This window comes from Ostrinia nubilalis, chromosome 28 (assembly GCF_963855985.1).
Source record: "Ostrinia nubilalis chromosome 28, ilOstNubi1.1, whole genome shotgun sequence".
In the NCBI taxonomy this organism is placed as follows: Eukaryota; Metazoa; Arthropoda; class Insecta; order Lepidoptera; family Crambidae; genus Ostrinia; species Ostrinia nubilalis.
Window position 1 is genome coordinate 801,455 of NC_087115.1, and position 22,668 is coordinate 824,122.

Here is a 22,668-nt window from a genome sequence, read left to right on the forward strand (position 1 = left end):
GTTTGTTTTGTACGTTTCTGTTTATTCATAAGTGTTTTAGACGCCTAGCTGGCAACAGAAGACTTGTTTATGCGTGACCTTGAACCTACAACAGCTGTTTGTGAGTAAACCTTTTTCATATTTTAAATTAAGAATTTTCTTTTTTTTTCGTAATAATACCTCCTTGGTGACCTTGACGTGAAAAGTTTTTTATTTTTTGGCGCGAAATTATTCCAGGAAGAGAAAATTACTGATTGTACCCTTTCTAATATTTCGCAATAGTTGCCTTGGATTGCTAATAATACAGATCGTATGATAGCATAACTCTTACTTCTTGCACAACATAATGCATTGTCTGAGTCCAGTTATGAGAAATTAGAATACCCTACTTAACATTTATATTTTTTTGGCTATAGTTCAATGTTTCTAGTGCTAATTTTTTATCCATTTGTAATGAGAATCATAAAAAGTTGTATGAAATAATGTGTTTTTTATATTCAGTCATTCATTAACAAAGTATGTTTGTATTATATACTTTCTAGTCATTGTTTTAAATATTTCTTTAATTTTTAATCATTGTTTTCTAAATTAACTCTTTTTATAAATGAATAAGATGAATAAATAAACTTGACTTCTTTATTATTATTCTGTCTAATGGCTTCAATGGTGCGAATTTGAAGCACACTGGTTTACATTTGCTTTTATTCTTTAACTGTAACAGACGTCAAGTCTGTCAAACTCCATACAAAAAAAAAAAACAGTTATGGTTACCTACTGTTAAAGTAAGAAGAGAGAAATCAGCCTTAATTCCAAGTTTTATCAGTGTTACATACTAAATTATTCAGTTTACTTACCAAGAAAACAGTAGAGCATAACCATGGACTGTAACTTTTATTCATAAAAATTTTGACAGAGTAACATTATTTTAAACAAACAAACTTGTAGTCTGTTAAATGAAACAGAACAGTGTTTTAGTTGGAACAATGTTATAAAACATTATCCCCTTTGCATTAAACTGGAATAAACCTTGGGGGAGGCCTTTGTCCAGCAGTGGACGTCATTTGGCTGAAACGAACGAACGAACAAAGGCTATCTTATGTTTTTATTTGGGTCTTAAACTGCCTCCCCTTTGATTAAAATTGGTCAACTCTTAAAGAGGTAGGAGACACATACAAAAATTGGTACTTTTGAATTTATAATATTAGTAAAAAGTATACTGTTACTTTTTACTATTTTAAATTCAAGTTTTAGAGTTTTAAGAGTGTCTATCTTCTACACTAGTATTAGGAAAGTTTTGTTTGATTGTTTATATTGAATTGAATAGGCTCCAAAACTACTAGACTGATGAATTAAAATCTTTCACCATAAGAATCCTACATTATTTTCTGATGAACATAAGCAGTACAAAATTCAGTTAGTAAATGTATAAATTGTGTTTTTCAGCTGGACTCCATATTTTTTTTGTAATCCCCAATGTTTTGTATGATTGTTGTAACCTATTTATTTTAATTTTGTTATTTACTAACACCAGTTGTAATGTTACATAAACAATTGGCATCAGCTAGGCATGTGCTTTCTAACGAAAAAACGTTTGACGTTCGAAACATTCTAACATAGACATTGCCAAAATAACTTAGCGTCTAGTCTCATGCCAAATTATGGACATAATAATTATTTATAATACTGACAAGTGATGGCGCAGTCTGGTGTATCACCTTGAATTTGTATTTGATTTAATTATAAAAAGAAATAACAAGTTCGTAATGAGGGCTATCGTTTTTATACTTAACAGTTGGCACCCCTGGCGATTGACAGGACCTTACTCTACAGTGGCGCCATCTTGATGAGTGCAAATGCGATAGTCCTCCTACCACTTTCGCGCTCACCAGTTGGTGCCACTGTCTTCGCTACTAGCAAGTGACAGGACCTTACTCTACAGTGGCGCTAACTGGTGAGCGCTAAAACGATAGCCCTCATTGATATTGAATAAGTCAGCGTCAAATAATGAGGGCTAAAGCTAAGTTGACAAGACAACCTTATTCCAATCGTAACAAAGACGTGTTGCGTACTTTTTGACGCAGACTGCACATACATCGTCGCACGCGCAGTACATGTTTTTCTGCCGTCCGTTCACATGGAAACAGGTTTTGTTATGTTTTTGGACTTACTGAAGTGTTATTTCTCTTTTTACATAACAGTAATCGTCACCAGTAACTTGTAAATCTGTGACTCATTACATTTGGTAAACAGTGTTTCTCTGACGCACGTTCCTATTACATTTTACGCAAGTTTTTTTTGTTTTTTGCAACATGCGAGCTGATATGGGTAGGTATATTTGTATTACACTTTTTCGTAAGAGTCTACAGTTTTTTTATAAGTTGAGGCGACAAAAGAAGCGACAATATTTAGCCCAATGGCTCGGGAACACCACCAATCCAACGAACGCAGCGGGTGCGAACCCCTCCGGTAGACTTGTGGTGAACCCACTCGTAACACTAGCATATTTAGTTTACCACGAGTATCTAAAACTATCAGTAATTTGTGCAATAGAAATTACTATATTCTTTAAAAAACAAATGAAACGGTTGCTGTCTTCCCGCCTCGGTCTCTTATCTCGTTGCATGTCTCAGTCGTGACTCGAACCGCCACCTTTACAAGTTTCAAGTGAAGAAGAACTTGAAGTAACTTGAAAGGAAAGACAACAGTCCCGTTAACCCCTCGTGGTAAGCTAAATTACCTTGAAAGAAAAGACAACAGCCCCGTTAACCCCTCGTGGTAAGCTAAATTACCTTGAAAGAAAAGACAACAGCCCCGTTAACCCCTTGTGGTAAGCTAAATTACCTTGAAAGAAAAGACAACAGTCCCGTTAACCCCTCCTGGTAAGCTAAATTACCTTGAAAGAAAAGAACAGTCCCGTTAACCCCTCCTGGTAAGCTAAATTACCTTGAAAGAAAAGACAACAGCCCCGTTAACCCCTCCTGGTAAGCTAAATTACCAGGAGGGGTTAACGGGACTGTTATATTTTCTTTCAAGTTACGAGTGGGTTCATCACATTAGTCCAGCACCGGCGGAGTTCGTACCAGCGTTCCTCGGATTTTTAATCGGCCAACTCATATAAACTTTGTTATTTGGCGGGAAAACTATAATAACAACGCTACGATATTATTTTGTTTGCAACCTTGAGCTAGGACGCTGCCAAACTTTATCCTCAGTGCGATTATCTAAATTTACTCGAGGCTGATAAAAATAATTCGCTGTTGAGAGGTCGTTCACTCTTTGCTGTTTACATCATATTAATTTCTCATCTTGTATTTTGTGTTAGCAATTAAATGCTCTTTTTTGTTGCGGAGGAAATGCTTTGCGCACCGTCACCACTGCCGGAGGACAGGGTGGTTATGGGACTCCCAGCTCCCTTTAAAAGGGCGCTGCTCCGTCCTGAAAAGGACGGGGTATAACCACTAAAACCTCCGCCACGTTCCGTCATCGCCCGTGTGGGGGTGTCGTAGACTTCCGCGACAGCAATTAATGCCCTAACCAAACTAGGAACAAAGCTTTTTTTCAGTACACAGTACTTATGCACTTTCCAGGGTGAAGTGATTAAACAATAATGTTGATCCATATCCTTACAATCCAACCCAGGACCAGGACTCTCTTAACATTGGATGGATCTATGAGGTATTATCGGTGTTAAAGCCATAAAATCATGGCGCAATCATGGTGTAAAGCGACAATAACCCAATGCACAATGGTGTTGTCGAGGTAGGATCCGAGGAACGCGGGTTCGATCGCCGCCGCGCCGCTTGACTATTGTATTATGTAAATACCCACTCTTAACATAAGCATATTTAGCTTACCAGAAGGGGTTAACGGGATAGTCAGTAATTTGTATTTTTTTTAAACCTACACAATTTTACCGATCACCTCATAAAGGTAGCAGGAAGGCGCTAGATGCAGGCCGTTACCAACCGGTCATTATGGAAATCATTGGGGGAGGCCTATGTTCTGCAATGGACGTCCTATCCTATGGCTGAAATAAATTAATAAATAAATAAATATCCTTAGACATTTTACACTGCGCTTCTAGTCCCAAACTAAGCAAAGCTTGTACTATGGGTACTAGACAACGGATATAAACATACTTAAATACTTTTTTTTTTGTAAATACATACATATTATACATAGAAAACACCCAGTCCAATACAAACAAATATGTTCATGCACACAAATGTTTGTACTGTGCGGGAATCGAACCCGCAAACCTCCGGAATAGTAGTCCGTTTCGAACCACTACACCAAACGGCCGACAATGATGATAATGATGAGTATGATGACTCATTTTTAAATCCTTTTTTTAGTTCAAAACAGAAATCCCAAAAATCCCCTTCCCCTTCGTTTCAAACTATGACGCAACATTATCAATTTTGTCATAACGGGAAATACCTACGTGCGAGCTTGTTCTCGATCTCTGACTAATTCATTTATTGCATCAGTATGGATTGATATTTTGCTATCAGAAGATGTCCAATACGTTTTAGATATGGTGTAATTGATAATTAATTAATTGTTATAAATAGAATATCACTTATGATAAAACATAATAAAATCTGATAAATATAAATCTTGTTTGGATTTAAGTTAGTGACTAGTTGACTTATGCGGATTGAAGTTAGTCATTATTGTTTTTGTGTGAAAAGTGATTTGTGAAAAAACTGTTTTTGTAAGTTTTATTGTGTATAAATGGTAAACAGCATAATATTATTGTTTATAACAAAGAAGAGGTATTGTTTTGTGTTGTTTTTGCTAAATTAAATGTTTTTTTATAAACAACTTGAAAATTGAAATGTTATTATTGCTTTGATTTTTTCACCTGTTATGGGAATTATTCTAATAAATAGACAGTAAAAGGAACAGAAAGATAAAATATTTTATAATTTATTGTACACCACACAAAATAGACAAAAAAAGATACCAAATCGAAACGGTTTAATTTTAGGCGGTGTTATCGCTAGGAAGCCATCTCTTGCAGACAATCCAAGGAGAGGATAGGAATTTAATAAATCACATTCTTCGTTTGCATCTGGTACAGTTGGCTCCAAATAGTTCGGACACCCAAAGTGGCCAAAAAGTTGACAACACAACCTTGAGATGCGAACTTTTTGGCTACTTTGGGTGTCACGAACTACACTCGACAGCAAATAAATCGCACCACCCGCGACGCGAACTTTAAAGATTTTATTTTGACACAATAATGGTGCCCCAACAATATTGGTGTTATTTGAAAGCCCAATAAATATCCTTAAAGAAAAACACATTTAATTTCTTAATAAATGATTAACATATACCATAAATGTGACTTGAAAAAAGACCTCACTTTGGGCTCACCTCTGGGATCAATTAGACCAAATTTTATGGTTATAAAACCAAATAATGATCACACGTGTCCTCTTTAACAGATGGATGGCGATTAATCCCAACTTAACAGTTTTATAGCCATAAAAGTTGGCTCAAGCGTAACTATCTATTTTTTGAAGAAGTGACTCTGGATCCTTCTAAAGAAACATTTTTGGGGTAATATCCTTTCCTATAATGAAATGAAGTTTAGAACTAGGCTTTTGAATGGTACCAATATTGGTGTGAAGTGGGGATGCATACGTTTGAAAGTGCTTGTCGCGGGTGGTGCGATTTATTTGTTGTCGAGTGTATTTGACGCTGACTGTTCATTAATTCTTTAACGGGCGTAACGAGTCAAAGATTTTGGAAGTTCAATATGTGGGAACCATATTCCCACTGCCGTATAAAAGGGTTAGAGAGGTTACGCTTCTACAGTGAAGACTAAATGATGATGATTCGTGCTCCTCCAGTGGATACTACATGATCTGATGATGATGATGATTGTTCCAGAGCCATGGATTCCTTCTTCAGCCTGTTCGACCCTTCGGACGGAGCCAATAAGGGCCAGAGCAGGAAGAAACACCGCACAGAGCAGGACAACGTCAAGAAGAAAGCTGACGCGCACGCGCCGCCTAAAGGTAAAATTAATGCAAGATTTGGATAGATGTTTGTTAGTGAATCACGCTGAAACGGCAGAACGGATCTGGATGATATTAATTAAATTATGAAAATCAGCTGAAAATCAGTGTTCTGCTTATTTTAGAGCAGTGTCTACACTGAGCTCTCTGCTTTTTTGCATCGCTGCGGCACACTTATACCTTAGCGCAGGATTTTCTTTCTTACTCTTTGTAATGTACTATATCTTTCCTGCTACTCCTGTGTTTATTAATCTTACTTTTTGCTTCTTGTGTGTCAACGTGTTTTGCAAATAAACCATTTATATCTATCTATCTATCTAAATTCTTTCACCATTAGAATCCTAAATTTGATCCCTGAAGAACATAGTATAAAATATGTTCTGTCCGTACGTGGGCGAAGCCGAATGTAAAATCTAAAAGACCATTGTTTGGAATAACACAAAAACGTACGGTTCCTGTGGGATATATTTGTTTTTATTTCCATAGAGAAAGATACATTTTTGCACAGTAGTAGCACATGTGTAGTAGATAAGTTACAAAAAGTAGTAAAGGGGTTCGAGAATTCTATAAGTATGTATGTAGATTCTTTTATCCCGGAAAAATGCTTGATTCATGTGGGATGGCACTTAATTGTAATTTAATTTTATCTAAAGCCCGGTCTCTGAGCACGTAGAATTTTGTCCAATGACCCCAAGCTACCCATCCTTATCGCTCGCGCATAATTATATTGCTGTCGCGACTGTGCGACGGGCGCCCGCAGTGAGTGTGCAAGCGCGACAAATTCTACGTGCTCGGCGACCAGACTATAGGTTATCTGAAAAATCTACGATCAATGTTCAGAGCAGTTAAAGTGAATCCACCTTGCACAAAAGCAATAATTTTTTTCAAAGGTTTTTTTATCTAAAATACAAAAATCCTAAATGTGTTGGTTTCTTCACAGGCAGACGCCGAGGCCGCCGCAGCCATAAGAACGAGACGCTCCCAGAGGAATCGTCTTTCCTCTGCGAGCCTGAGCTCAGCACTGACCTGCTAGTGAAGGATGGCAGCTATATCGAGAGCTACATCGAGGTCAACAAGAAGGATGAAGGTAGGAGATATCTCTATAGTCACCTAATAGATGGCGCTGACTCATGAGTTACTATGGAATACGCTGCCGCGCCTACAAACCTGCATCGCGGTATCAAAGTTTTTTACCCTGAAAAGTATATAAGGAAAACCAAGATGGCATCAATTGGTCCCCTATCCGTCCCCCGGACACGGCCTGAGCCCCCTATCCGTCCCCCGGACACGGCCTGAGCCGAGGTCCGAGCCTACCGTGGCGCCCTCAGGCCGCGTCCGTAGTCCCCTCGATCGGGCCCACTAGAGTGAGCCCGCCGTAGGCTGGACTTTGGTCCAACACCGCGGTGGGCAACCCTCTAGTTGGGTTCGCCACTGATCGGGCGCCTTATGCGCTCGATACGGCCCGATCGCGAACGTCGGTCTGCGACCGACGCGGACGAGCCTGGGCTTCGCTACGCGAAGCCCACACTCGGCCTCGTCGGTACGCGCACCGGCGATCGCCAAACGGCTAGAGTACCTTCTGTACTCGCCACTCTGCCCGGTGAAGCTGGAAAAGCTCCTCAAGCTACCAGCGCGCGTCCCTTCAAAAAAAAAAAAAAAAAAAAAGAATCAATTGGTACTATCGTTTCAAGCTAGTGCTGTCCACTGCTGGACAAAGGCCTCCCCATAACTACCGGTCATGCGCTTTCCATATCCAGGTGCTTCCCGCCAGGTCGTCGGTCCACTGAAGCCGCAGGGTCGTCGGTCCACTGAAGCCGCAGGGTCGTCGGTCCACCTAGGACGCAGAAGTCACATGAACGAGACCCTCCCAGAATGGTCCTGCGCTGCCCGCATTCAGGTACTTCCCGCCAGGTCGTCGGTCCACCAAGGCTGGCAAGGTCGTCGGTCCATCGAGGCCGCAAGGTCGTCGGTCCACCTAGGCCGCATAAGCCTCAAGAACGAGACGCTCCCAGAGGAATCGTCTTTCCTCTGCGAGCCTGAGCTCAGCACTGATCTGCTGGTGAAGGATGGCAGCTATATCGAGAGCTACATCGAGGTCAACAAGAAGGATGAAGGTAGGAGATAGCTCTATAGTCACCTAATAGATGGCGCTGACTCATGAGTTACTATGGAATACGCTACGGCGCCTACAAACCTGCATCGCGGTATTAGTGTTTTTTTTCCCTGAAAAGTATATATAAGGAAAACCAAGATGACATCAATTGGCACACTCGTTTCAAGCTTGTGATGTCAATTGTTGGACAAAGGCCTCCCCATAACGACCGGTCCTACGCTCCCCGTATCCAGGTGCTTCCCGCCAGGTCGTCGGTCCATCGAGGCCGCAAGGTCGTCGGTCTACCTAGGCCGCAGAAAGTCACAAGAACGCGAGACCCTCCCAGAATGGTCCTGCGCTGCCCGCATCCAGGTGATTCCCGCCAGGTCTTCGGTCCACCGAGGCCGCAAGGTCGTCGGTCCATCGAGGCCGCATAAGCCTCAAGAACGAGACTCCCAGAAGAATCGTCTTGGGTCGTCGATCCACCGAGATCGCAAGGTCGTCGGTCCACCTAGGCTGCAAGGTCGTCGGTCCATCGAGGCCGCAAGGTCGTCGGTCCACCTAGGCCGTAAGGTCGTCGGTCCACCTAGGCCGCATTATCCACAATAAAGACACCCCCTCCCAGAGGAATCAAATTAAAACACAAATCAAATCAAACAAAACAATGGAAAAACAAATCCTTTAAACCAAAACTAATTTAAACCCGCTCTTTCCAGACAAAGACGACAAGAAGCCCAAAAGGCGCAACTCCGGCCGCAAGAATCGACGGAAAAAGAACAAAATATCTCCAGCGAAAGACCTGCCTTCTTCCCAAGCTTGGACCGAAGACCCAAACCCTACTAGCTGGAACAACCAATCCTCAGTTTCTAAAATTTGCGACGAAAATATCGGAAAAAACGTCAATGATCTAACTGACAAAAGTAATAAGAAAGAAGACTATGACAAAACCGTCTATAAGGTGATAGATAAGTTAGAAAAAGTGGGGCTGAAAGATGACATGTATTTGGCTGGAGATTTCAATACGGAGGAGTTGGAGAATGACTTCTTTTATAGTTCTGATGACTTGGAGGACTCGTTTGATGACACGTGAGTGCATTTTTTTTAAAGAATATTATAGGTCTAAAGCCCGGTCGCCGAGCACGTAGAATTTCGTCCAATGACCCCAAGCTACCCATCCTTATCACTCGCGCGTAATTATATTGCTGTCGCGCTCGCACACTCACTGCGGGCGCCCGTCGCACAGTCGCGACAGCAATATAATTAGGCGCGAGCGATAAGGATGGGTAGCTTGGGGTCATTGGACGAAATTCTACGTGCTCGGCGACCGGACTTTAGTCCTAGCGTAATAAACGGGTCAGTGCCTGAGGTATGGGAGCGGCACGGGAGGGGTGACATTGACGTATTAGGGGCCGTTCAAGTATTACGTAAGCAGATTTCTTACCATTTTTTACGCACGGTAATTTCCCTAATGTGCGGTAATTCCCCTAATCAGTTCTCAAAGCGAGTGCCTACGCATATGTATTATTTGCGGGAATCCCCGAAAAAATGTAAATAACTAACGATGACGTAATCATCATCTAGACCCTCCTACCCCCCATGTCATCCAAAATAAGCAAAACAGAGATTCCCCCACCCCCCCTTGGTGCTTACGTAATACTTGAACGGCCCCTTATGACGTGACAGAGAATTCAGATTTGTATGCTTTTTATGTATAGTATTTGGGCAATGATTAGAAGTTTCCTCCTCAACTCCTTGCCAGACAATTTTTTGAGCGTCTCTGCCAAAGCCACGATGACCCAAACTTCATAATGCACCAACATTCCAACCTATAATTGAGAGCATACGCTGACAACTCTCATCTTTTATAAAATGACGTAGGTCTGGCGTTTACTAGCTCTTAGTCTATTTGGATATTAATAACTAAAACTTGTCATATCTCAAAAGTTATGCAACTTTTCTGTGGACATTTTAGACTTGTTCGATGCGTCGGCCCAGCTACAGTGTCAGTTCGTTCGTTCGTTTCAGCCAAATGACGTCCACTGCTGGACAAAGGCTTCCCCCAAGGCTTTCCACATTGAACGGTCCTGCGCTGCCCGCATCCAGGCTCTTCCCGCGACCTTCACCAGATCGTCGGTCTACCTAGTAGGAGGCCTGCCCACGCTACGTCTTCCAGACCGTGGTCGCCACTCGAGAACTTTTCTGCCCTAACGGCCATCGTCTCTACGAGCTATGTGCCCTCTTGATTTTAGCAATTCTGCGAGCTATGTCGGTCACTTTGGTTCTCCTGCGGATCTCCTCATTTCTGATTTGATCACGCAGGGAAACTCCGAGCATAGCCCGCTCCATCGCCCTTTGGGTGACCTTGAGCCTTCTTATGAGGCCCATAGTAAGCGGCCACGTTTCAGATCCATATACCGTCACTGGCAACACCCACACTTTGACAGTGTCAGTGTGACGTACCAATTTTGGGACACCTGTATTCAATTCACGTTTATCTCTTTAGGTCCTCAGAACCTGACGATTCAAGCGAGGAAGTGTACGGCAGTCTACCACCAGAGCCTCGCTTCGGGAACGTGGAGTACAAACTACAGCTCGTAGCGCCGTGCGAGAGAAGGTTCCAGCATTTGGTGACGCAGGTACGCGAGTTCATCATCATCATTTCAGCCACAGGACGTCCACAGCTGCTGAACATAGGCCTCCTCCAATAATTTTCAAATCGCCCGGTTATTAGCGGCCTGCATCCAGCGCCTACGGTAGTCAAGTTTATTCCAGGGCGCTTATACACGTTCCAAATAGCTTGCCCTACCACCACTTCGGGACAACACATGGGCTGGTGCTGAGAAGTGGCGGAAAAAACTCTTGCCCGTTTTCACCATCAATTCCTAGTCTTTAAATCGGCTTTTACCCGTGGTCCCCCCAACATGTCCCCGGTGACATGCAATGTTTGCCACTTAGTGCGGTGGGACCATGGTTAAAATAAATTACCCGTAGACCCACTGGCAAACACTGTTCAGAACGGTGGGACAACGGGTAAAAAAAATTACCCGTAGACCCACCAGGGGGACATGTTGGGGGGACCACGGGTAAAAGCCGTTAAATGACCCCGTCACCTTTGTCAAACTACAAGTGCTAGGAGTCGAAAATTTTGCATGAGGGTTCCTTTTAGAACGTAGGTGCTCACTACGACGGGATTTTGCAAAATTCAACCCCTAACGGGTCAAACGGGATCCACGCGTACGAAGTCGCGGGCGGCCGCTAGTGCCACCATATTTCGAATTTTAGTCAGGTAACAACAATAGAGTCTAAAAACAATGAAAAAATCATCTTTACACCAGTTATGGGAGTTAATGTTTTTTCTTGCAGCTAAAATGGCGTCTCCGCTCCGGCGGCGGTAGCGCAGTCTACGTATTAGGCGTTCGAGATTGCGGAGCGCTTCGAGGACTCCGAGCGAGAGCCCTTAGGGCCTCGCTGCACTCTCTCCGCAAGATGGCGGCCACACTGGACGCGACTCTGACGCACGTGACGGCGAGACGCGTGGCGCCGCACCGCGCCGTGGCCGAGGTCTACGTCAGGAAGGTGAGCGGAGCGGAGCGGAGAATGTTGCTAGGTAGCGGAGCGGAGATAGTAACTAAATAGCAGGGCGGAGACAGGTGGTGCAGATAGGAGCGGAGAAAGTAACTAGATAGCGGAGCGGAGCGGAGAAAGTAACTAGATAGCGGAGTGGAGCGGAGACAGTAGCTAGGTAGCGGAGCGGAGACACTAGAGTGGAGCGGAGACACTAGAGCGGAGCGGAGCGGAGACGAGCGGAACGGAGAGAGTAGCTAGGTAGCGGAGCGAAGACACTTGAGCGAAGCGGAGACTAGCGGAGCGGAGCCAGCTGGCTGTGTACAGGCGTGAGACTGCGAGCCCTCAGGGCCTCGCTGCACTCTCTCCGCAAGATGGCGGCCACACTGGACGCGACTCTGACGCACGTGACGGCGAGACGCGTGGCGCCGCACCGCGCCGTGGCCGAGGTCTACGTCAGGAAGGTGAGCGGAGCGGAGCGGAGGCTAGCGGAGAGGAGAGAGTAGCTAGATAGCGGAGCGGAGAGCGGAGAAAGTAAGTAGATAGTGGATCGGAGCGGAGAGAGTAGCTAGGTAGCGGAGTGGAGACACTTGAGCGGAGCGGAGCGGAGACACTAGAGCGGAGACGAGCGGAGCGGAGACAGTAGCTAGGTAGTGGAGCGGAGACACTTGAGCGGAGCGGAGACAGTAGCTAGATAGCGGGGCGGAGACAGGTAGCGGAGTGGAGACACTAGAGCGGAGCGGAGACACTAGAGCGGAGCGGAGACTAGCGGAGTGGAGACTAGCGGAGCGGAGACTAGCGGAGCGGAGACAGTATCCGGAGCCAGCTGGCTGTGTACAGGCGTGAGACTGCGAGCCCTCAGGGCCTCGCTGCACTCTCTCCGCAAGATGGCGGCCACACTGGACGCGACTCTGACGCACGTGACGGCGAGACGCGTGGCGCCGCACCGCGCCGTCGCCGAGGTCTACGTCAGGAAGGTGAGCGGAGCGGAGATAGCGGAGCGGAGACACTAGAGCGGAGCGGAGACTAGCGGAGCGGAGACAGTAGCTAGGTAGCGGAGTGGAGACTGGTGGCGGAGCGGATAGACTAGAGCGGAGCGGAGACAGTAGCTAGGTAGCGGAGCGGAGACAGGTAGTGGAGCGGAGACAGGTAGCGGAGCGGAGACAAGTGGCGGAGATAGAAGTGGAGCGGAGAAAGTTACTAGATAGCGGAGCGGAGACAAGTGGCGGAGAAAGTAACTAGATAACAGCGGAGTGGAGCGGAGACAGTAGCTAAGTAGCGGAGCGCAAAAAGTAGCTAGGTAAACGGAGCGGAGACTGGTGGCGGAGCGGAGACACTAGAGCGGAGCGGAGACAGTAGCTAGGTGGCGGAGATAGGAGCGGAGTGGATAAAGAAACTAGAAAGCGGAGCGGAGAAATAAGCAAGGTAACGGAGCGGAGAAAGTAGCTTGGTAACGAAGTGGAGAAAGTACCTAAGTAGCGGAGCGCAAAAAGTAGCTAGGTAACGGAGCGGAGACTGGTGGTGGAGCGGAAACTGGTGGCGGAGCGGAGACACTAGAGCGGAGTGGAGACTAGCGGAGCGGAGACAGGTGGCGGAGATAGGAGCGGAGTGGAGAAATTAACTAGATAGCGGAGTGGAGACCGGTGGGGGAGCGGAGACTAGCGGAGTGGGTAAAGTAATTATATAGTAGAGCGGAGACAGGTGGCGGAGATAGGAGCTAGATAGCGGAGAGAAAACTAGCGGAGCGGAGAAGGAGTAGATAGAAGCGGAGCGGAGAAAGTAGTTAGATAGTGGAGCGGAAAAATAAGCTAGGCAACGGAGCGGAAAAAGTAGCTTGGTAATGAAGCGGAGAATGTAGCTAAGTAGCACAGCGGAGAATGGTAGTGGAGCGGAGTGGAGTGAAAACAAGTGGTGGAGCAGAGACTAGCGGAGTGGAGACGGAAGCGGAGTGGAGACAGAAGAGGAGCGGAGACAGTAGCGAAGAACGTAGCTAAGTAACGAAGCGGAATAATAAATTATTTTCTATCACCTACCTATGAAAATGAATGAAATCAAGTTTATTTGCGAATACGTCGGCCGTTTGGTGTAGTGGTTCGAAACGAACTACTATTCCGGAGGTAGCGGGTTCGATTCCCGCACAGTACAAACATTTGTGTGCATGAACATATTTGTTTGTATTTGACTGGGTGTTTTCTATGTATAATATGTATGTATTTACAAAAAAAAAGTATTTAAGTATGTTTATATCCGTTGTCTAGTACCCATAGTACAAGCTTTGCTTAGTTTGGGGCTAGCGGCGCAGTGTAAAATGTCCAAGGATATTTATTTATATTTATTTAAACGTTTATTGCAGCTAGCGGACACACAACAAAGCGTGGAACTAAGAGTAGCAGTAATGGGAGCGAACGAAGCCGGCAAGTCTACCCTCGTAGGAGTGCTAACTCAGGGTAAGAGACCTTTTGGTTGCAGAGCAGATTGCTTAGTGTGAGTTACATCAGTCGTCCTCTCTAGCGAACGCGTTAAAAAAAATATATGAAGTCTTGAAAACTTTACCCTAGAGGCGCTGTATACAGGGTGTTAGGTAAATGGGTATATGAGCCGACACTAGCCCATGTTAACATGGTCATATAAATGGTATGGTGAAGTCAGAAAATTGATATCTACATTTTAATAATTTAAATTTTAATAGTGACTGAGTTTCTTGCGCTGCTTCTTCTCAGCACTGGCCCATTTATTGTCCCGAAGCAGTGGTAGGGTTAATATTGGGACGTGTAAAAGCGCTTTTTTAAAGCCTATTTGCAAAAATAAATGAATTTTATTTTTTTATTTTAATTTTTAATTTTTTTCATACAAATCGGATTTTATAAAATTTATTTTGTATGAAAATTAAAAAAATTAAAATGATGATATAAACATTTCTGACTTCACCATACCATTTATATGACCATGTTAACATGGGCTAGTGTCGGCTCATATACCCATTTACCTAACACCCTGTATAAATTTAGTGTCACTTTTTACGCAGTCGACATCGAATACGTTTGAAGTAAACTCACACTACGCCCCCTGAGCGGAAAAGTGTCGGGCGGACTATTTTTTGTAAAATTTGACAGTGACAGCGGAGCTGTGCGGAGCGGAGAAGATGACACTTCTCCGCTCTGATCCGCTTTGATGGAAACCGGGTCTACACTATTACTATTACTACAGTCATAAACCGGATACAGTACGTTATCTTCATAATAGAGGAGAGATTTCATTGTTTGTTTGCATTGAATAGACTCCGAAACTACAAGACTGGTTTGAAAAATTCTTTCATTATTAAAATCCTACATTCATCATCATCATTTCAGCCACAGGACGTCCACTGCTGAACATAAGCCTCCCCCAATGATTGCCACATCGCCCGGTTGGTAGCGGCCTGCTTACAGCGCCTTCCTGCTATCTTTATGAGGTCATCTGTACACTTTGTGGGTAAACCTCCTTGCAAATAAGTGGCCTCCACTCCAGAACCTTGCTGCCCCATCGGCCGTCAGTTCTTCGTACTATGTGCCCTGCCCATTGCCACTTAAGCTTCAGAATTAGAGCAAATTATAAATTATGTGTATTAACTACCAAAATTTTGCTATTTTTGCTGCTTTTCAGGGTTTTCAGGGCTGCTAACTTGAGTGTATAGTACCTAACAATCTTATATACAGTGTGAGTCACGTTAAAGTGTACATATGAAAATAGATGAAACTAGACCTATTTTTATCGACAAAAAAGAGGTCAAAAATTTTTTGAGATTTTTTTTTAATTTTTTATAGATTTTTTTTTCTTCCAATTACTTATTGTAAAGATAACGTAATAACTTTAAAACTAAGAGGTATATCCTGATAAAATAAAAACAGTAGTAATGCTAAATAACAGGCAATACTAAAAAAATACATAAAATACATAAAAAAGGCCAACAAATAATAAAAAAAGATACTTTTTGAAAAAAATCTGCTTTTAAATTCGTGTTTTTTTTGGTTATTTGATAAATTTCTCCAAAAAATGCCCCTATAACCGGTGGTTTTTATTACTTTGTATTATTTTCTATCGTATTACCTTCGTAAAACCAAAAATCGCATGTCTCTATCCCTATCACAACGTGTGCAATGATCGTTTGAACTAAGCCTCTCCGGGCGCGCTATTCAACGCTTCGTTAACAACGAAACTGAAAATGGCTCTAGATTTGTTATTTTGATAAAGACAAGTTAGATTTCAAATAAAAACAAAACATTTCGAAGTAAAATAAGCATTTTAGTTAAAATTAAAATTGTCTCTAACTGTAGCGGAGAATAATGTGGTGGCAGGCCTTTGTTCAAACGATCATAGCAAATGTTGTGATAGGGATAGAGACATGCGATTTTTGGTTTTACAAAGATAATACGATAGAGAATAATACAAAGTAATAAAAACCACCGGTTATAGGGGCATTTTTTGGAGAATTTTATCAAATAACCAAAAAAACACAAATTTTAAAGCAGATTTTTTTCCAAAAGTATCATTTTTTATTATTTGTTGGCCTTTTTTGTGTATTTTATGTATTTTTTTAGTATCGCCTGTTATTTAGCATTATTACTGTTTTTATTTTATCAGGATATGCCGCTTAGTTTAAAAGTTATTACGTTTTCTTTACAATAAGTAATTGGAAGAAAAAAAATTCTATAAAAAATTAAAAAAAAATCTCAAAAATTTTTTGACTTCTTTTTTGTCGATAAAAATAGGTCTAGTTTCATCTATTTTCATATGTACACTTTAACGTGACTCACACTGTATATAAAAGAAAGTCGTGTTAGTTACACCACTTATAACTCAAGAACGGCTGAACCGATTTAGCTGAAAATTGTCAGGGAGGTAGTTTAGAGCCAGAAGAAGGACATAGGATACTTTTTATCCCGTTCGAAATTAAAAAAAATGTCTGCTTATTTATTGCCATTAAGGCGGAACAAAGTTCGCCGGGTCAGCTAGTAATTTATAAAAAAAATCTTAGATACGTGCGCCTTTGCGATGTTTTCTTTTGTGTCATGCTAAAGCCCGGTCTGTAATCACGTAGAATTTTGTCCAATGACCCCAAGCTACCCATCCTTATCGCTCGCGCGTAATTATATTGCTGTCGCGACTGTGCGACGGGCGCCCGCAGTGAGTGTGCGAGCGCGACAGCAACATAATTACGCGCGAGCGAAAAGGATGGGTAGCTTGGGGTCATTGGACAAAATTCTACGTGCTCACACTGCTCACAGACCAGACTAGTAACTAGCCTAATTTTGAACTTGTTTTATGTAATTATTTCTTCTTAATCAGGTGAATTGGACAACGGCCGAGGCAGTGCTCGTCTGAACATGTTCCGGCACTTGCACGAAGTCAAGAGCGGTCGCACTTCCTCGCTCAGCCACGAGATACTCGGCTTCGATGCTCAGGTAAGACAACACAGTATGTATTTCCAATCGATCCCGGACAAAAAAAAAATGATTAAAACATTTAATCCCGGGATTACGGTATTGGCTACATACAATCCCGTCATCCTGGGATTATGATCATGAAATAAAAATCATTATTTTACATAAAAATCAGCTTTTTTACATAAAAACAGCTACACTAGCGCCTAATAACGGCTAAAAAGTGAACACCTTATTTTTTTAACTAAAAAAGCAAATATGCGTGATGCGTTTGACTAGCGTGTGAGATAAAGTAGATTTCTGTCAGCTTTTACACTGAGGCGCAGTTGCGTTACGATTACGTTACATCTTCGTTTGAACTAGCTATCAAAACGACACCGCGATACGGATTTGTCAAAACAGCTGAAGTTCGTTCGACCACAGAATAATAATAAGTACTACGTACAGAAGTTCTTCTTCGCGAAGGTATTCAAAAAAATGTATGCTCAATGTCATCAACAATATGGTGCAATTTAGCTTGTCTTAAGAGTCGAGCACCGTTTTGTTGACATACGTCAGTGATCGGTACTGTCTTGATGCCATAGGGCTGACTGCTACAAGAAGCTACTGTGTCGCCATCTAGCGCACCACACTTGCATTCACTGCTCTTCGCGGCAACGCGCAGCTACATGCGGCCGCCAGTTATATAGTGTAAGAGCTAGCACCTAAATATTTTATAACACACATAACTGTGACAATTTATTTCACGTGGGCGAAGCCAAAAAGCTAGTAAGAAATAAAAATTCAATTCAGTAGGTATTTCAAACCAAATTTTATTACATAAACAAACATTTTCAAAGCAATTGACGATATTTCGCACTGTTTTCAATATTATGTATTACAGAACGTATGTGTGATTGGATGATATTTTCGAAAACACGATTAGAAAAAATTTTTCTCGAAAAAAACATTTTACCTCTGGATTTTTATAAAAGTTTAATATGACCGTGTTTTACAATAAAATTCCTATAAAATCACAAAGGTATCATGTTTGCCTCTTTGATTTCCTGGCTGTTTTAGATTTCAAAAACCTAAATATATTAATTTATTAACTTTCTGATAAAAATGTGAATGGCTCTTACGATGTCCCCCCCTTAAATCAAAATGTCTTTATTTGGTCTATATGCCCATCATCACTACGTAATAATTATAAAAAAAAGTCGCTTTCCTGTCTGTCTGTCCCTATGTATGCTTAGATCTTTAAAACTATGCAACAGATTTTGATACGGTATTTAGGGTATTTATTTTTTGCATTCGGCTCTTGGTCTAACCCAAACGAAACACGAACAACTAATGAACTAACAATGAACAAAGTTGATAAATTAGTAATAATATGTAAATAATGAATTTGTTTTACGAGCTGTCCCGGCGTACTTCGTACCGCAAATTAATATAAAGTTGTTTAAGTGATTTATAAAATCGCAATATTAATTTTTGAAAGTAGGGTCATTGTGCTGGTTTTCTATCTAACTTCGGTTTTCGTCCATTTCACTGAGCTGCCATAAACACATGCGTAAAATTCGAATACAAAGTATTGTATTCACAGAAGGCAGTAGCCATCCCGCGCTAGTTTTGTTGCAATCTTTAATGCCTAAGCAACAGTTCTACCTAAATAAAAATGTAATTTAAAAAGTAGTGACTTCCAAAAAATTACGTAAATGCGCGGCCATACACCGGTCACCGGTACATTGCAGAAATCATCGCGCTAGAAAAAAAACGTGCTGTCAGGAAAAGTTTTTGGCACGTATGTCTAATTGATAGCATTATAAACGCAATTTTAAGTGTTTATTAAACTTCTTCATACAAAATTAAATCTTAGATGACTAAGGGTCATTTCTTTAAAGCATAGCTCAGGTCATATAGCAGGTGTTAGATTTTTGGGCATTAGTCATTTGTAAATTAGGAAATATTAATGTATTAAAGCAGATTCTTTAATTAATAAAGTTACCACAAAAAGAAGAATAATAGTAAGCAAAATCTAGCATAAATACTTTATGCTATATTCCTATCATATCGTATTATACCATGGAAATATATAGGACTATAATACTGTAATTTAATAAGTTCCAAATTAAAAAATCCAATTTCAAATTCAAATAGTTTATTCAGTATAAATCCCTTTTCCAGGGCATTTATACACGTCCCAAATATAGCTTGCCCTACCACCACTTCGGGACACCATGGGCTGGTGCTGAGAAGAAGTGGCGGAAGAAACTCAGTCACCTTTGTCAGCCTCTTTTCCAACCAGATACAACATAAAAATGAATAATCTAGCAGTAATTAAGTCTTATAATATATTATTAACATTTTGACGGTATTTTGTATAACCAGTATTTATAATCAAACACACAGAACACAAGTTCTAAGTTAGGTTACGTTAAGACTTAGGTTTTGGTTAGGTCAAGAGTTAGATTTAGGTTAGGTTAAGACTTAGGTTTTGTACCATAACATAACCAGCAACTATTAGCATTGTCCTTCTTTATACTGGTCAACAAACTACCGACCCGACCCCGTGGCATGTCACCATCAATTGGCCAGGTGTCAAAATAATAGCCCTGGCGCAGCCACATAGCCAGGTGTTAATACAATATCACAATAATACAATACAATAACACAACAAGCACAATAATAGTACCAATAAACAATGTACACTTAACTTTGGTCAGCATCACCTCAAAGATCCATCGAGACTGCCTTTCAACGAGGAATTCCATATATTTATACCCATACTCCTACCTTTCCTCTACTCAACTCTGATTGGTCACTTAAGACGACCAATCAGAAAACAGGAAGTTAGATAATATAATTAATATTTAAACGGACCCGGAAGTTGGAATTTCTCATTTTACAATATTTGTTTTTGATCAAAGGATAGTAAGTTGGCTTATTAATTATACATTTAATAATATTTAATAAATATTAATAATTATCCAAATCTGGATATCTTACAATAAATTCCATAAACAGGAAGTTCGAATATATTATAACTAATAATATTAAAACGGACCCGGAAGTTGGAACTTCTCATTTTACAATATTTATTTTTGATTGAATATTAGCCAGTTGGCTTATTAATTTATCAATTTAGTTATATTTAAGAAACATTAATAACCACTATCCAGAAGCCGTAAATCTTACAATAAATTCTTATTTGCAAACGGAAGTTCTAATTTTATCTGACAGTTAATATGGTGGCTGTTTGATATTTGGTGTGTGTGATGTTATACACTCGCGAGCAAAAGTATGGAATCACTTACATGAAGTTGTTTCCACGCGATCTTGTGTACTAACGCATTTGTTAGGAACAAAAAAAGTGGCACCATTTTAAAGATTAAACTTTTATCTTTAAATTGATACCAAGTTTATTTAAATCACACCAGTATTTAAAAAGATATCCCGGCTGATGTGAAGAAGTAACGAAAAAGACATGTATGAACTGTTTGATACGTCGCGAGTTGCGGCCTATTTACCCCCTATAAAAGCACGCGTTTTCGGATTTTTGCTTTCACACGTTGATTTATACACATCTCCGCTTCTTTTGACACTTTACCTGGGATTCTACACCTTGAGAAGCAGCACAAATCGTTGCACTATTTCAAGAAGGGCTCGGCCAGCGGGCTGTCGCACGTCAGCGCCACATAAGCCAGTCCTGGGTTTCGAAAGTTTTAAGACGCTTTCGGGAGACTGGTGGCTTTATCCCGAGACCAAGTTCTGAACAGCGCCGGCGCACATCGCAGAGGGACGACCGTTTTTTCATGTCAACCTCTCTATGAAATCGTCATTTGACTGGAATCGATGTCCATCAAGAGCTCAGAAATGTTCGTAGGATAGCTGTTAGCGAGTAGACAGTTTGTCTAAGACATAAGCAATAGAATTTAACTCCAAAAAGGCCTGCCACAGGCTCGAAACTGACGGCAGGTCACCGATAAGCACGCTTTCAATTTGCTCGTACACATCTCGATGTTAAGTCGAGTAAGCCACCCCCATAAGCCACTGTTTCAGCGAACCAGCACTGCACAAATCGCTCCTCAGGCCGCCTATAAACCCGACCTCTTCGACTGCTGCCCTGCAAACACAGTTTGCATTCATCGGAGAACAGAACTCGCCTCCATTACTCGCCTTCCCATCGAGATGTGTACGAGCAAATTGAAAGGGTGCTTATCGGTGACCTGCCGTCAGTTTCGAGCCTTTGGCAGGCCTTTTTGGAGTCAAATTCTATTGCTTATATCTTAGACGAACTGTCCACTCGCTAACAGCTATCTTACGAACATTTCTGAGCTCTTGATGGACATCGATTCCAGTCAAATGACGATTTCATAGAGAGGTTGACATGAAAAAACGGTCTTCCCTCTGCGATGTGCGCCGGCGCTGTTCAGAACTTGGTCTCGGGATAAAGCCACCAGTCTCCCGAAAGCGTCTTAAAACTTTCGAAACCCAGGACTGGCTTATGTGGCGCTGACGTGCGACAGCCCGCTGGCTGAGCCCTTCTTGCAATAGTGCAACGATTTGTGCTGCTTCTGAAGGTGTAGAATCCCAGGTAAAGTGTCAAAAGAAGCGGAGATGTGTATGAATCAACGTGTGAAAGCAAAAATCCGAAAACGCGTGCTTTTATAGGGGGTAAATAGGCCGCAACTCGCGACGTATCAAACAGTTCATACATGTCTTTTTCGTTACTTCTTCACATCAGCCGGGATATCTTTTTAAATACTGGTGTGATTTAAATGAATTTGGTATCAATTTAAAGATAAAAGTTTAATCTTTAAAATGCTGCCACTTTTTTTGTTACTAACAAATTCGTTAGTACACAAGTTCGCGTGGAAACAACTTCATGTAAGTGATTCCATAGTTTTGCTCGCGAGTGTAGAAAGTTAATTAATAGTGTAGTTACTAATATTAATTATAGGACACATGAAATATTAATATCAATCAGGTATGTACATAATATATAATTAATCTAACACAGGCAAATCAACTCGGAAAGGGATCAACAACGTATCGCCTTTTGTGACATGGAGGTAATAGTGGAGAGGAAATATAGATCTATACAAAAATTCGACAAATTAATGACAAACAGCTGTTTATCTCTTTCTAACTTACCCCTGGTGATGTATAAAAAAAAGAAATAGATAATGTTTGGTCAGTACTCATTCTGGCAACATTTTCATGTGACGTCACTAACTACCTGACTTGTGCCGAGTAGGTACCTACATACAAGATTTAAGAAAACAACATATTTATAGGCAATCAGCTGACAACTACACGCACACACACACACAAATACCTGTCAGCTGATTGCCTATATTGCGGCCATGTTGTTTTCTTAAATCGTGTATGTATTTATAATGCGTGTAAGTGTGTGCGTAATGTACCGAGTACGTTTATTTTAAAGTTACGCTAAGTCCATGAGACATTGATATACGTCAGTGTTTTGCGAGCTGTCATTGCCCTTCGCGCGCTGTCATCGGCGAGGCAAGGCGTTTACGTTACGGTGCGGATTGTGTGTGCGTTGCAGTATGGACTTTAGTTGACTGCCTTTATGAGCACT

General features: G+C 41.7%; 2 protein-coding genes across 3 annotated transcripts in view; both read left to right on the forward strand.

Annotated features, from left to right (window-relative positions):
• Nucleotides 1-7: 7 nt before the first annotated feature.
• LOC135085490 (uncharacterized) lies at nt 8-7,157 on the forward strand. Of its 2 annotated transcripts, none has more exons than XM_063980282.1 (3): nt 8-100; nt 5,881-6,008; nt 6,949-7,157. In XM_063980282.1, the coding sequence occupies exons 2-3, from the start codon at nt 5,885-5,887 to the stop codon at nt 7,140-7,142; spliced, it is 318 nt and encodes a 105-aa protein (XP_063836352.1). In that variant the 5' UTR covers nt 8-100; nt 5,881-5,884; the 3' UTR covers nt 7,143-7,157. The 2 variants fall into 2 exon arrangements, with proteins under 2 accessions (XP_063836352.1, XP_063836353.1); XM_063980283.1 differs by lacking the exon at nt 8-100 and adding an exon at nt 4,500-4,696.
• An 849-nt stretch (nt 7,158-8,006) lies between these two features.
• LOC135085167 (uncharacterized) overlaps nt 8,007-22,668 on the forward strand; it is a 41,989-nt gene continuing 27,327 nt past the window's right edge. The window contains exons 1-6 of the mRNA XM_063979922.1: nt 8,007-8,122; nt 8,817-9,186; nt 10,604-10,736; nt 11,464-11,676; nt 14,018-14,111; nt 16,990-17,105. Of these exons, the coding sequence (XP_063835992.1) occupies nt 9,098-9,186; nt 10,604-10,736; nt 11,464-11,676; nt 14,018-14,111; nt 16,990-17,105 (645 nt within the window). The 5' untranslated portion in view covers nt 8,007-8,122; nt 8,817-9,097. The remainder of the gene's footprint in view (nt 8,123-8,816; nt 9,187-10,603; nt 10,737-11,463; nt 11,677-14,017; nt 14,112-16,989; nt 17,106-22,668) is intronic.